At 42.8% G+C, this 15,281-nt stretch overlaps 1 protein-coding gene across 5 annotated transcripts in view; it reads left to right on the top strand.

Annotated features, from left to right (window-relative positions):
- The first annotated feature begins 3,710 nt into the window (after positions 1–3,710).
- The window catches only part of LOC147427025 (K(+) efflux antiporter 2, chloroplastic-like), a 179,392-nt gene continuing 167,821 nt past the window's right edge, over positions 3,711–15,281 (top strand). For 3 of the 5 annotated variants that reach the window (XM_086499267.1, XM_086499268.1, XM_086499266.1), the window contains exons 1-4: positions 3,712–6,003; positions 6,091–6,259; positions 6,803–6,893; positions 7,664–7,800. In XM_086499267.1, the coding sequence (XP_086355393.1) occupies positions 4,082–6,003; positions 6,091–6,259; positions 6,803–6,893; positions 7,664–7,800 (2,319 nt within the window). In that variant the 5' untranslated portion in view covers positions 3,712–4,081. Of the gene's footprint in view, positions 6,004–6,090; positions 6,260–6,802; positions 6,894–7,663; positions 7,801–15,281 lie in introns of all 5 variants that reach the window. The other 2 variants (XM_086499269.1, XM_086499265.1) reach the window with 2 other exon arrangements.

Raw genomic sequence — 15,281 nt, forward strand, 5'->3', positions numbered from 1 at the left:
CACTTCTGATCAAAGTGTCTTAATACCAACATTAGCTCAAAGTTACTTTGTGCCTACTCCTCTCCTACTCCTTAGCCATACATCATCAAAATTTACATATAGCAAGTTTGTCACGCTTTTATTTAATGTGGCAAAAATCAGTCAAACAATTCATCTAGACTAATCCAGTGTACGCGGTAACCCTCTGACCACGTGCATCTTAAAAACCATCAGGCAAATCATAGTAGCCTTGTCCTTAGTAACAAAAACAGCCCTAAAAAAACATTGTGTTACATCAAACATTTGTCTGTTGCTTGGCTTAGGCAAAAAAAGACTTAGCTAAGCATATCAAGCCAAACAAATCCACTAGATTAGATTGAGTAAGAGGAACCAAAACTGTACAAGTGTGATGAAGCCATGCCTTATGCGAAGAAACCCATTAAATCTAGTATGTTCAGTCACGACATTGTTATCAAAGACCATCATGGCATGCAGGACGACCCAGACCATTGTGCACAATACATCATTCTAAATGCGACATCATTATTACGCAAACAACCCAACAAAAACTAAGTGTCAAATGCAATAGAGGACTATCAGACCCATCCCCTTTTATGTACAATGATTCTAATATACCCGGCCAGTACATGGATGAATCCCTGGTGTATCTTGCCTGTTTAATGGCATTAGTGGCTAAAACCGCAGTTGTGAAGTGCATGGGTATGACCCAATGCTAATTTTCCCTTATACATCAAAAGGATTGACAAAATCCAAATTTTTTATGTATATGCCAGCCAAAACCTTGGTGCAAAGAAACCTACAATCGTACAATCATTAATCACAAGGTCTGTGAAACACAAAATCCCTTCTTATTTATGCAGACCATGCAGTAAACCCCAGGCAATTAAATAAATCCAGCAATTGATAATCAGACAAGTATCTAAAAGGCACTTAATGGACGCCCCCCCCTTTTTTTTGGGCCGATAGTATCCAAGGTATTCCTTTACTAAGTCTAAGTTTGCCAATAACAAGGGTTTAACCACCCAATCCTCACTCATCTGCTCAAGCCAAATGGGTTTCATGCCCCAAGTCAAAACATATCAAGCAAAGTCTGTCGAAAAAAAAGTTTTTTAACAGAGCCTATTATAACAGCGTCGTCTAAAAAGACTAGAGAAACACGCAACAAATGGACCAACTGTTTTACTGCTCATGGCTAATAGGCCCCAAGCCAAACAATCCCTCTCGATTAGTTAAATCTTTTTTCTTGCAAACCATATAAAACTAGAACGTTCGGTGCAAAAAACCAGTAAAAGAATACTTTTTATAACAGAATGCGGACGTGAGAAGCAACATCCTTTTCAACTAGCTCCATGGATAAACAGCAGGCAAGTCTCCAGGAAAGCCCTCAAATCTCTTCACTCAAAGACAAACACCACACAAAAGACTAAGTGAGGGGCTCAGGGCCATCCTCACCTTATATAGTATTCCATATCTGGAAGGATTGATGAGGAAGACCTACAAGTATGATTCCATTTGAATTCTGCTCGGCTCCCAAAGTGCCTGGCTACAAACGACAGCTGCCATTGCCCTCTACATAGGGGATAGAGTGGGAGAGAAGAGGTGAGAAAAAATAATCATATAGCGTGCATGTGCACGGGCAGCAGGGTCGTGAGGTAGAGAGGGTAAGCGAACAAGCGTGAACTTCTTACTCGATGTGTACTACAATCATTTAATTCAGTAAATATAATATCCCAGAAACTAACGCCTAGTTACCCTATTTGTGGGAGGGACCAGTCCCGCGCGGGGGGGGGGATTTTGTTTGGAGGGGTTGCGGGGATTAAAAAATTCCAATCCTAAACCAGACCTGGTATAGAGTCGGCCTTTGTACTAGGTTAATAATAGCTGTATAAGTACTTAGGGGTGTGTGTGTGTGCACGCATGCATGCGTGCACCTGCCCTACTGCCCCCTATCGAGAGTTGCTATAGTCCCCGCCATCGTGACTCCTCCCGTTTGCTGTTGCCCCACGTCTCACCATAGCATCATCCATCTGATAAGTGTATTTTTTTGACGACTTCTAACTTTAATTAGCTATGGTGTATGTAATGGACATACTTAAATCCCTTTAATTTATTATCGACTTGCTTTCACTAATCCTAGCACTTTGTCCCTAGCGTTAAGGTCTCTCAGCAATATGATCCATGCTAAGACAAATTTTCCAGCACATCTTCAAGATCTACCAATCAATTCACATCTGTTTTTAACTCTTGTTTTAGTAGGATGTCTTAACAATTGCGTGAGAACATAACTAAAGCAAATTTTTATTGTAATGGTTGTTTTTTATCATACACTTGAGCCTTGTAGTCCTGTGGCACCCGAACACATAATAGCCTACAAGTGCAACTTAGAGATGGTTACATGTGTCCATGGAGCCGCAACTAATCTCTCTCTCTCTCTCTCTCTCTCTCTCTCTCTCTCTCACACACACACACACACACACACACACACACACACACACACACACACACACACACACACACACACACACACACACACACACAAGAGCTTACCTATTGTAGCTCCATGAAATCACAAGTGTTCTGCTTCTCTCTCTCTCTCTCTCTCTCTCTCTCTCTCTCTCTCTCTCTCTCTCTCTCTCTCTCTCTCTCTCTCTCTCTCGTCGAATGCTTATGCAAGACCAAAGCGTTTACTTATTATTTAATTGCCCATGGGCCTCCAACCTTGGATGGTGCTTAGATTTCCTTGAAGAGGCCTCCAATGTGGGATGGTGCTCATATTTCCTTGAAGAGTCTCCAAAAATGGTGAGCGTTCCACCTACAACTACAAGCAAGACCCATTTTTAGCAAGGACTATGTGTATGTGTGTATCAAACATAGAGTACACACACTAATCGTAGGAGGATCTCGCTCTATGCGCGTGTACAAGTGTGTCTGCCTTTGCACTGTGTGTGTGTGTGTGTGTGTGTGTGGGGGGGGGGGGGTGGAGGTGGAAGATGATGGCAATGCAACATATTATTCTCTTAGCCTAGCATGGAGCTGGAGAATATTATCCTCTTAGCCTAGCACGGAACGTGGGCATAACGAAGAAGCTAACCCATTTTCAATCATGGCTCGACAATGGCTTCTAATTAGCCTTGTATTTTTGCATAGAACACACAATTTTTTACACATGACAATGGACTAAGTTTGCCATTATATAGTAGTGTAGATACCAACCAAGGATGTGGGAGTTAACTAGTGTTGAGAGAGGTTTTACTTCCCTCTAGGGTCTAAACTTCCACATAGAGGGATTCTTGTCTAAACTTTGCGGTTGGTTGAGTCGAATCAGCCCTCCTACCTAGAATTGAGGTCACGAGTTCGATCCTTGATTGCTAGTCAAGAACCTAAGTTCAAGGGATTGCCAATCCTCAAGGGTCCATCTACTTAGGTAGGGAGATTATAGTTCCATAGTGCTCCAAAAAAACTTTTATCCAAAAACTTGGCTAACCTACATATGCGAAACAACAGAGGTAAATTGAAAACAATTGAAGGTTTTTACACCAACTTACACTAATTTTTTCAAAATTTTGTAGGTTTTCTCACCTTCAAATATAAAATTTAGAGGCAAATTTCAAAATTTGTAGGTGGAGTTACTAGGTTTTTTTCGAGCACTGAGTTCCATGTGGTTCTAAGCTTCCTCTTAGAATAAATTTGACTTCAGCTATCTGGCTCCAAAAATGTTGTGATTCAAAGCAGGGAATCTATTTCTGGGCATATGCTGCGTGACAAATGTAACTAGGCGACCACTCGAGTCTGCGTAACTCGTGAGTTGCCTGGAGCCAGTCTCCGCTATCAAGTCGCCATTGTTGCTTCAATACCGCTCCAGTCTTTGTCCTCCTAGCTATAAGGGACATCGTGCCATCTTTTCAGCTCCAGTGCAAGGTAAGATTGTCAGTTCTTACGTCTCAGAACGGCTTTGTTGATGTCACAGATTGAGCTATAGAACCAGGCATAATACAATTCTTTATGGAACTTGCGGGATTCATGGCGATGTCTCTGCTCGTGTTTGAGCCATGAATCTGCTTCAGTTTGCCTTGTGAAGAAGATGATGGGATTTCTTGGAGATACCAGTGTTTTTACAGCCTCCAAGTCACTTTTGAATTTCCATTCCGAGTCTTCCGATAACCCTGTATCATACACACGGCTTGTATCTGCTGAAGCTTGTTCATGCTCATCATTATTGCCTACCACAAACCTCTCACACAGTCGTAGACGAAGGCTACAGCCACCTCTTAGAACAGGGCGAAGATTATCCTGTAAATCGCTCTCAAGTTCAGTTGAAAATGGCAAGTATGTGGATCTTAATGCTGAACTTCACTTCAATCATGGCAACAGGTTTTCCATCTTAAAAGAGAGGAGGAGAAACCTCCGGGCTTTTAGCTTTTGGACACAAACTTTAGATAAGCATTTTTTAAAGAATAACAGTTTTGTTGGTCATGCTGCACAGCGAAGAAGGGATCTTTTTGTAGCTTCTTGTCAGCCTGGGGATGGCGATGGTTATGTCAGCTCACCAGAAAGCCTGGGGTCAAGTAATGGACATGCATCTTCTGTCAGCGATCAAACAAGCGGTAGTGATATTGCCAAAGACTCTTCAAAGCTAGAAGGCAATGTGCAAAAGAATAAAAGTAACAGCAAAGGAGGTGAAGCTTTAGATACTGCAGAAAATTTGGAGGATAGCCTCTCTCTTGAGCATTTACGAGAGATTCTCCAATCTGCAGTGTCAGATTTGGAGCGAGCCAGGTCAAATAGCTGTAAAGTTGAGGAAGATGCACAATCGATTGCTGAAAAGGCACTTGCTTTGCGTGATGAGGCCTCCATGGCAGAGTCAAAGGCTGAAAAGGCAATAGCCATGGTGGACAAGATTTCAGAGGAAGAAACTGGGGCAAAGGAGTTGATTTCAAAAGCAAGGCTGCTATTAGCTGAGGCAGAAGAGAGAGTAATTCAGGCTGGAAATATGGTAAATGAAGCAAGAGAGAAATCAATGGAAAGGAAAGAAACTAGCTTTACAGAAGAGACTTATGCACAAACCAAAGAGGCTCCCACCCAAGATGGACCGTTGAGTGTTTCAGATGCGGTGGTCAATGAGGCTGCAGAAGTGGAAAATGCAAATGGCATAGCAAACGTGGACTCACTGTGCATGGAAGAACAAATCCTTAATGCAGCCCTTGAAGAAGTTAAAGCCCGAGGCATCGCTCTTGAACAGCAGGAGAAAGAACTTGCTCACATCCTCAGTTTAAAGTTGGACCTTGAAAATGAGGCCTTGAGAGCGAAAGCAGCTGCAAAGCTGGCAAGGGATCTTGCAGTCGTAGCGGATGAGGAAGTTGCTCAAGTAATGTCTTTGGCTGAACAAGCTGTTGCCGTAGAGTTAGATGCTGCACAAAAGGTATGCATAGCTGAAATAGCTTTGCAGAAAGCAGAAAAGATTGCACTTGAGGCGCCACAAGGTCACGCGAATCAGTTGACCGCACACACTGTTGATCTAGGTGGGGTTGGAATGGATGGCTCTGATAAGGGCATTATTGCGACTACCTCTACTCCTGAAGCACCACCAGAGGGATTGGGTCTTGACAGGGCATTAACAAGAGAGACTGCTGACCTTCGAGAGGATAGGGACATTCTTGTATCCAAGGCAGGAGGGCTAGAGCTGGAGCCAAAGCTCTTTGTCTCTACATCCTTTGATTCTGCAGGGGGTTCTGATGATGCCATTAAGAAAGTAGACGTAAGCATTTTGCAAGAAGCAGAAGTTGAGAAGTCAAAGGTGGGGACTCAGCAGAAGAAGGAAAGCGTGAGAGAGCCTTCACTGACTGGTCTTCCTAAGTCATCCACAAAGCGCTCCTCTCGGTTTTTGCCTGCATCGTTTTTCTCTTCTAATGATGAAGGGGAAGAATTTACTTTAAGTTCAGTTTTTCGAGGAATGAAAGAACACTCGCTGAAGGTGGCAGTCGGTATCTTGTTACTTTGTGGGGGGTATGTTTACTGCCAATTGTGCCTTTTGATAATGGCATGCTTGCCTCTTCATACATGGTCTCATGATGTGGCACTTCTTTCTTGTAGGAGTCTGTATGTGAGAGATAGGATATCAAGTCCACTGCCGCTTGCTGAGCGGACAGATTTTGTTACTAGTTTCGAGGAGGTTACAACTAGTGCAAAACCAGTCATGAGGGAGTTACAAAAACTCCCAAGAAAGCTTCAGAGGGTCCTTGAAAAAATACCGCAGCAGGAGGTAGTCTTTTTTGTTCTCGTGCAAGCTAAGACTTCATTCAGTTCATGCTCATTCACCTCCAAACGATTGATGATTTCTTCTAATTTTTTTCATCTCTGGTGATTAGTTGCTTGTTTCCTTTCTGATGGCTAGATATCAAATATTTACAATGATTTGTCCAAATCATAATCTCACACCCACTTTTTGTATATGTACCTCTTAGGCTCTTGATACCCACCTTTTACAGCTCTTGTAGTGTTTCTGTTTAGTTAGTTTCTTTCTTTTTCCCAGACTTTGTATCAGATTTGCCATGATGTAACTCTTTGGTCTCATAGGTCATTTTAGCCTTTGGAAGACGTTAATATAACATTTCATTCTCTCTCTCTCTCTCTCTCTCTCTCTCTCTCTCTCTCTCTCTCTCAAGGTTGCAACTTATGTTGTGAGGCTTGAAACTTGATGCCTCTCTATATGACTGATCTTGTTGATCACGGTCTTTTCTTTTGCAAAAAGTTTGGTGACTTTTGTTTTCAGCTATTTTCTGAAAGAGCTTGGGGTCGTTGGCAGGTCAATGGCGAGGAGGCTTCTCTTTTTGATGTTCTGTGGCTACTGCTAGCAAGTGTCATTTTTGTGCCCATTTTTCAGAAGCTTCCTGGGGGTGAGTCAAATTCTTTATTTGACATTAGAACTTTTTATGTTATGGGGTTCTCTCTTTTGGTGCCATACGAAGGCTTTAGGGTGTGTTATGAGAGGTGATATGGGAGCTTTTCCTGGGGATTGCTTCACTAGAGATTTGTGTAGTTTCTCTGAGACTTGATACAGACTTGTTGACATCTTCTTTGTTGCCAGGGAGTTACTTCTTTTTTTAATTGTGTCGTTAGTCATTCTCATATAGGCACCAGGAAACTCTCAAGTATAAGCTTATTGTTGATGGTTTTATATCACCTGAGACCAAGGGATTGGAGTTGCAGCACAAGAAGCTGAGGCAATAGGGTTGCTTGTAGTTTCTTTGAGATATAACACTTACATCCAAGTTGGCCAAATAAAAGGTCTTTCGTGGTGGGTGTTGGTGCACGAGAAAGAGCACGTGAAGGAAGAAGCCTCCGAACTGGGCTAACCAGTACATTTACTGCCAAGCAAGTTGACAAAGTTAGATTCTAGGCATTTAACGTTTGTGCCTTTTGTGGCCACTAGCAACTTTGTGTGATAGAAGCCTAGGCAAATGGTGTTTTTTGGTAGGTGTGTCATGTGGTTCATTGCTTTTGTGGCACCATCATGTGGCAGAAGCCTGTGTTTTTTGTCAAATTGCGCTATTAATGTTTTGGACTATGTAGGAATTCCTCTTCAATAGCTGCATCTTAACTTTAAGGGAAGCTACTCCTTGTTACTTTATTCTGGTTTCACTCTGATTTTGTTTCTGCTGTGTAGGAAGTCCCGTGCTGGGCTATTTGGCAGCTGGTGTCCTCATTGGGCCCTATTCTTTGTCAATTATACAGCATGTGCATGGAACAAAAGCAATTGCAGAATTTGGTGTTGTATTTTTGCTTTTCAACATTGGGCTTGAGGTAGGCGAGTTTTCAACTGAAAGCCTAAATATATATATTTTTAATGTTTTGGTCACTCATATTGGAGTTGTCTTATTTTGTAAGGTGTTAGTCATCAATTTTGTTTCTATTACATAGTCTTGTCACATGCATGCATTTTTTTTTTGTCTTAAAAGCTCATTTAGCTGACAATATTATGGCTCTCTTTAATGGGCTTCGAGTTTTCTCAGAGTCCCTGGGCTTGAATATAGTTTGAGCTTTTTCTGCATATTGCTTAAAGTTCCCGTGTAACTTGCAACTAGCTTTTAGGTACAGTGTTCCTTTTAGGTTGAAGGATGCCAAGAGGCATTTGAACTATCCATCTTTGCAGCAGAGTAATGAAAGGCAAGCGAGAGGAGGTCTAAAGCGAAGGGTGGGGTCGAACTGTTGTCCCTCCCACAGAATGCGTGAGGTTGATCACTCAGGGTTGGGTATAATTGGTCATGCGGTGGCTGCTGGGTCCTTGTCTTTTAGTGGTCCTTTACTGCCTGTATAGCGGTGAACCATTGAACTTTGAAACACAAATGTAAACTGATCAACACTGCTCAAGAGAAATACTGCAAGAGAGACGTGAGAGGCAAGAGTGAGACATTGGCCCTTAAGGTAGGAACTCTTGAGGGTATGATCACTCTCCCAATCTGATTTGCAATTGACACACTGGCCTCTTATTTATACAACTTGTTGCAAAAAGAAACTTTAAAGATAACTAATAGTGAAAAGCAGCTTGTTGACTCACAGCCCACGTGGGGCTCCAAAAAGAGTCAACATTGGCAGCCCTTACAACCTGCCACTGCAGCACCTGTGGCCATACAGTCGCTTGTCTGTACAGCTTGCCATGTTGGCAATCCATCCAGTCCTTTGTTTGTACACAGGTGCCTGTCCGTACATTGGTGCCATGTCATTACTTTGTTACTTATATCTTTCACTGGCGGAATTTGCATATACCAATACAATCTACACCTCTTCATGAAAAGCTCGAGTCGAGATTATGGAAGAGGTAAGAAGATGCACAAATTTTTTGCACAAAAGATAAAATCTTTGAGGTAGACCATTTTGTGGGGGGAATTTGGCTAGAGCTTTTGCCAAGGTCCAGGAAGCTCTCCAAAAGCTTAGGAGAGCACAAGAAGGTGTAGGAGAATGTTTATCCAAAGATTATATACAGAAGTATGGACCTTACTAAATCATAGAAAGGATCATAAAGTATCATTTAATTTATAGCTTCCAGGTCAATGGAGAATTCACAATGCCTTGAGGTCTTGTGATGTTTACCTTCAAATATCAGGAGGTTGGTTTGAAGCTTACCATCCCAAGGGCTCAGGTTGGTTCAACAGTTTAATCTGATGCAGTGCTTGCATCAGATTCAACACAGAGGAGAGATACTCCACTCTCTTATCAACAAATCAATAGGATTAGGCTCATAGTCGTCACATGGTTGTGTTCTTTAGTAGCACACCTTAGGTATTGAGCTGACAGTGTGGAATGTAACTCCTGCGTATGTACATGTACAACTTGTTGCAATAGTTTATACTCTTCAATAGTTTTTTTGAAGATTGGTGAGAGTTTCGAGATATGAATGTCTGTAGCATTACGTTTTCTGTGTAACTAGTGCATATGACAAGTCTAGATGAGTTTGATGTGAAATGTTAAAACTAGGATGGGATGACGAGTTTTGACATTATGATGAGTCCAGCGTGACCGGGATGCTTTTAATAGCTTTGGGGTTTGAATGCAAGGTGTACTATCTTGGTTAGATGGTTGCGAGCGCTGACCATATATGGATGATGTTAGTGTATATTTGTTTGTCTTGCTCTATTTGTTTTTCTAGGTGTATTAGAGGATGATTACTCTACTTTTACTGTCCCCTTAGATGGGGGGCTGTTAGCCCCTCGCTGGATCCATCCTACACACGACATGACACAAGTCATACTCACACATATACGTATTGCAAACGTAAAGAGCGGACATCAGGCTCGCCTAACCACCGTGCTTGGCGATCACTCCAATGTGCACTAGGCATAGACTGAAGCCACTTGAGGGCCTGGGGATCTTGTTACCATTTACATGTGGTAGTGATGTGTGTGAACACACTAGGACCGCTGGGGCATTTTTTCTCTCTTTAGGAGGGTTTTTCCCCTGTGCATTGTATATACGCACATCACTCTAGGGCGATCTATCTTTCCATTGCACACTAAGTAACATACTCTCATTTGTGTGCCTTGAGCTTCCATCGTCTTCTCCAAGCTGTGTGCGTTTCTCTGCAAGCCTAATTCCAACAATTGGTTTCAGAGTAGGTGCCGTCCTCCTGGGCTTAGTCGCAAGCAGCTCTAGCACATGCCTGCTCAGTTTCTTCGATTTCTATGAGCTTTGGCGAGCGTTCGCAGGTCGACAAAAATTTCGAGAAAGCTCGTAGAGCTTAGTCCGCTTAGATTTTTGATCCGGGCTCATTTAGGCCTCCGTTTACACTACAGGCAGGTCTGCACAGGCAATTTCGTCATTTTGTGCAGAATTATTGTCAGTGCCGTTATTGCATAACAAGTCCTATGCAGGCTATTGCGGGTTGTGCTATATAGCACGTGCTAGTCTCACTCAGTTTCTCCTCATTTCGGACAGTTTTCACATGAGGTGTAGACATTTTCCATGGTTGACAACAACACAGATGTGTTCAAGATGTTTGCTGCTGAGGACAGGTTGGATGGGGATAATTACCATATGTGGGCTTACATGATGTAACATGTTCTTGTGTCAAAAGGTGTCTGGAATATTGTTCAGGGCATTGATGTACGTCCTGGTTCTGAGGATGTAGGTGATGTTGAGGATGTTGCAGGTCTTGCTGCAGTTGTTTTGCCTACGATAGAACAAGCTCGTTGGGTTGTAAAGGATGCGCAGGCTCATGCGTTGATTGCGTTGTCTGTGAAGCGCACCATTACTCCTCACATTCATTCAGCGAAGTCTGCTAAACAGGCTTGGGATATTCTGGCTGGTCTTTATGCAAGCCGTAATGAGGCAAAAATTGCTTTGTTGCGTAATGCTGACAGCAATTCGTCTGAAAATTCTGGTGATAAGGACAAAAAGAAGATGTGTTGCCATTATTGTAAAGCTAATGATCACTTGATCAAGCAGTGTCCTAAGTCGAAGGCCAAAGAGGCTAAGAAGAAAGAGGGTGGTTCCACTACAAATGCTGGTTCCACTATAAATGCAGCCATTGTTGAGTCTTTTGTGAAAGGCGACTGTGATACTGCTGTTGATGCAGAATGGGCTTTTAGTGCAGAGTGCACTTACAATCCTGCTGTCCATGATGCATGCATATCAGTTGCTTCAGGTTCACATGTGTGGTATTTCGACAGTGGTGCTACGAAGCACATTACCTCACATCGTGAATTGTTCACCTCTCTCGAGTCTGTCCCTCATGGGAATTCAGTCACTTGTGTCAACAATGCCTCTTATCCGGTTTAGGGAGTTGGAAAGATATGCTTATTGCATCAAATGGCAGTTCTTTCACACTTGTTGATGCACTTTATATACTTGGGATCAAGAAGTATCTTTTATTTGTATCCGCACTTGCTAGACTTGGACTTAAAGTCAAATTTGTGGATGACAGATGTACAGTTCATGATCTCAATTTTGGTGATGAAATTGTTGCATCTGGCCTTTTGTGCCGTCGGTTGTATAAGCTCACTTTGTATGACAAGATTGGACAAAATTTTGCAAATGCAGTTGCAGATTCAAGGGTTGTTTCAGATGCAAAACTGTGGCATGCACATTTTGGGCATCTGAATTTTGCTAGTTTGTTGTGTTTGCAGAAATTTGATATGGTTGCTTCTTTGCCGTCTCTTGAAGCACCTGTCAAACATGTTTGTGAAGACTGTATTTTGGGTAAAATGCAGCGTTCTAAGTTTCCGTTAGGGCCACTGTCCACATGTAGGATGCAGCTTGTGCATAGTGATGTTTGTGGACCTATGCAAACTCCGTCCTTGGGTAATTACCTGTACTTCGTGACTTTCATTGATGATTACTCTAGGCATGAATTTAATGCATTTCTGGCTAGTCATGGGATAAAACATCAATGTACAGTGCTTTATACACCTCAACAAAATGGTGTAGCTGAGAGGAAAAATAGGTCACTTACGGAAATGGCACGATGTATGGTCAAGACTCAAAAGTCAAGCTTTGTCGTATTCTTTTTGGTTTGAGGCCATCATGTGTGCCACTTATGTACTTAACAGGTGTCCTACAAAAGCTTTGCAGTCTATTACTCTATATGAAGCATGGCATGATAGAAAGCCTTCTATTGAGCACATGCGTGTTTTTGGCTGTTTGGCATATGCTTTGGTGCCACAAACACAGCGTAGAAAATTGGATGATAAGGCTGTCAAATGTATTTTTGTTGGTTATAGTGCTGAAAGCAAAGGTTACAGGTTGTATCATCCGCAAACAAAGCGTATTCTGGTTTCATGGGATGTAGTGTTTGTGGAAGATTCTGTTCAACCCTTCTTGTCATGTACTGGAGACAGTAATGTAAGCTCACAGGAATTTTATGACACTTTGTTGCCTCTTTTCAGTGGTGGAAGTTTGAATGTAAATTCCAATGAGGCAAATGTACAACCTATGGGGGTTTCCGAAAATGTTACAGATCAGCCTATACTAATGCAGATGTACATGATGTACTTGATGAGGATAGGGCTGAAAATGAGCAGGCTAGAGGTATGCCAAAATGGCTGATGCATACATTGCATGACAGTAAATTGGATGCACTTTTGTCTGGTCATACTCGTTCAGGCTCTGGCCATGCATCTTATGCATCAGATTGTTATGCTTTGGCTGTGTCTAGCTTACATGATGTGGGAACCTCCATCTTTTGATGAAGCACAAAATTCAGAAAATTGGATGGCTGCCATGCAATCAAAATATGATGCACTTATAGAAAATGACACATGGACTTTATGTGATTTGCCTCCTTGGCAAAAAGGCCATTGGTACGAAGGGGGTTTACAAGTTGAAACGCAAGTCGGATGGTGAGATCGATCGCCATAAGGCTCGACTTGTTGCAAAGGGTTATGCACAACAAAAAGGCATAGATTATGAAGAGACTTTTGCTCCCACTTGTCGTATGACTACTGTGCGTTTTCTATGTGCATTGGCAACTCGTTTTGCTTGGGATGTACATCAATCAGACATTGTTACTGCTTTCTTGAATGGTGACATATTTGAGGAAGTTTATGTAACGTAGCCTCGCGGTTTTGTCAAGAAAGGTCAAGATGACAAAGTGTGCAGATGTAAGAAGGCTTTGTATGGGTTGAAGCAATCTCCTCATGCTTGGTATGAGAAAGGTGACACTCATTTGGTCAAACGAGGCTTTCGTAATAGTCCAACAGAAAGCACATTGTATGTAAAGCGTGAGGGTGATGTACTTCTCATTGTGGTTCTTTATGTAGATGATTTGCTGATCGCTGGACCAAATGAGAGACATATTGCTGAATTTAAGGTTGATTTGAATGCTACTTTCAAGATGAAAGATTTGGGGCTGTTGCATCATTACTTGGGCATACAGTTTAAGCAGTGTGATGGTGGTATTGCCTTGTGTCAGAAAAGTTACATAGAGACATTGCAATGTAAGTTTGGACTTGAGGATTGCAAACCTATTGCCACTCCCATGGAAACAGGTTTAAAATTGAATCTTCATGATGCTGGTGATCTTGGTGATGTCACTCTTTACCAAACTGCTGTTGGATGCCTCATTTATGTATGCAATACATTATACGAGGCCAGATATTCAGTTTGCAGTCTCACAGGTCAACAGATTTATGCATAGCCCAAGGTCTAAGCATTGGCAGGCTGTCAATAGGATTTTCTGCTACCTTAGTGGCACTTTATATCTTGGCTTGTTTTATCCGAAGGGGAGATCATTGCCGCTAGACTTACATGCTTTTTCGGACTCAGATTGGGCTGGTTGTTTCGACACGCGAGTGTCGACAAGTGGTTTTTGTTTCATGCTTGGCAGTCCATGTATATCATGGTTGAGCAAGAAGCAACCTAATGTGGCCATTTCTAGTTGTGAGGCTGAGTACAGGGCAGTCTTCACAGCTACGGTTGAGTGTGTATGGCTCAAACGTCTTATGGCTGATTTGGGTGTTGGATAGGACACTGCCAACACTATCTACACTGACAGTCAGAGCGGATTGGCAGTTGCGAGGAACCCAGTTTTTCATGCTCACACAAAGCACATTGAGGTGCATTACCACTATGTCAGGGAGAGGCTCTTAGGTGGAGAGACCAGCTTGGCTTATGTGCCAACACAGGACAACCTTGCAGATCTTTTCACAAAGGCATTGTCTCGTGAGAAGCTCGAAGCTTTCCGCAAAGCTTTGGGCTTACTCCGCTTTGTGGATTGATCATGTCCTCAGGGCATGACACTTCCCTTTACTCAGTGCCAACTCTCGTTCACCGCATCACTCCAGGGGGGATTTGTTACCATATACATGTGGTAGTGATGTGCGTGACACACTAAGACCGTCGGGGCATTTTTTCCCGCTTTAGGAGGTTTTTCTCTCGTGCATTGTATATACGTCCATCACTCTAGGGCTATCTATCTTTCCATTGCACACTAAGTAACATACTCCCATTTGTTCAAATTGTAGTGGATGCCAGTAAAGAATTGGAGGGGTGATTTGAAAAGCAGTGCGTCAGAGACGTTGGAATTGTCATAGCTCTGAGCTCTCAAATTCTCTCTCCCTCCCTCCCCCCTTCCCCGGGACCTCCCCCCCAAGCTATTGATTTCTTGGGACACGTGTCCTACCGCAACCGGCCAAGCTCTCTCTCTCTCTCTCTCTCTCTCTCTCTCTCTCTCTCTCTCCCCGTGTGTGCACGCGCGTGGGGGCACGAGAGGCAGTCCCTGTTTTTGACAAGTGAATGGGGTGAGTGGACTCATGGTGGAAAGTGCAAGCCACAACGTTAGCTTCCATTTCTTCTCCAAGTTGTGTGCGTTTCTTTGCAACCCTAATTCCAACAAATCTGTGCGAACTGTGAACTCTCTACCATAAAGAAAATGCTTCCAATGCTTAAGAGAGTGAATGACGGACAAAAGTTCTTTATCATAAACTGAATAATTCTTTTCTGCACTATTGAGCTTTCGGCTAAGGAAAGCTACAGGATGACCATGTTGCTGAAGCACAACGCCTATGATGACATTGCTCGCATCCGTCCATACCTCAAAGGGGTCATCCCAAGAGGCAAGGATAAGACACGGTGCTTCTGTCACCGCAACCTTGAGAGCTACGAAAGCCTCAATGTTGCCTCGGGCAAGTGTACGCGTTGACGGCGAGTCTTTACCCCTTTCAAAACGTCAGCCATAGGTGCGGCAATGCGTGCAAAATTCTCTATGTGCGAACTATATGCTTGACATAAACCAAGAAAAGAACGCACATCATATGCAGTTTTGGGCAAATCCGAATTATGTACCTGTTCCA

This window comes from Adiantum capillus-veneris, chromosome 24 (assembly GCF_014529385.1).
Source record: "Adiantum capillus-veneris isolate H3 chromosome 24, ASM1452938v2, whole genome shotgun sequence".
Lineage (NCBI taxonomy): Eukaryota > Viridiplantae > Streptophyta > Polypodiopsida > Polypodiales > Pteridaceae > Adiantum > Adiantum capillus-veneris.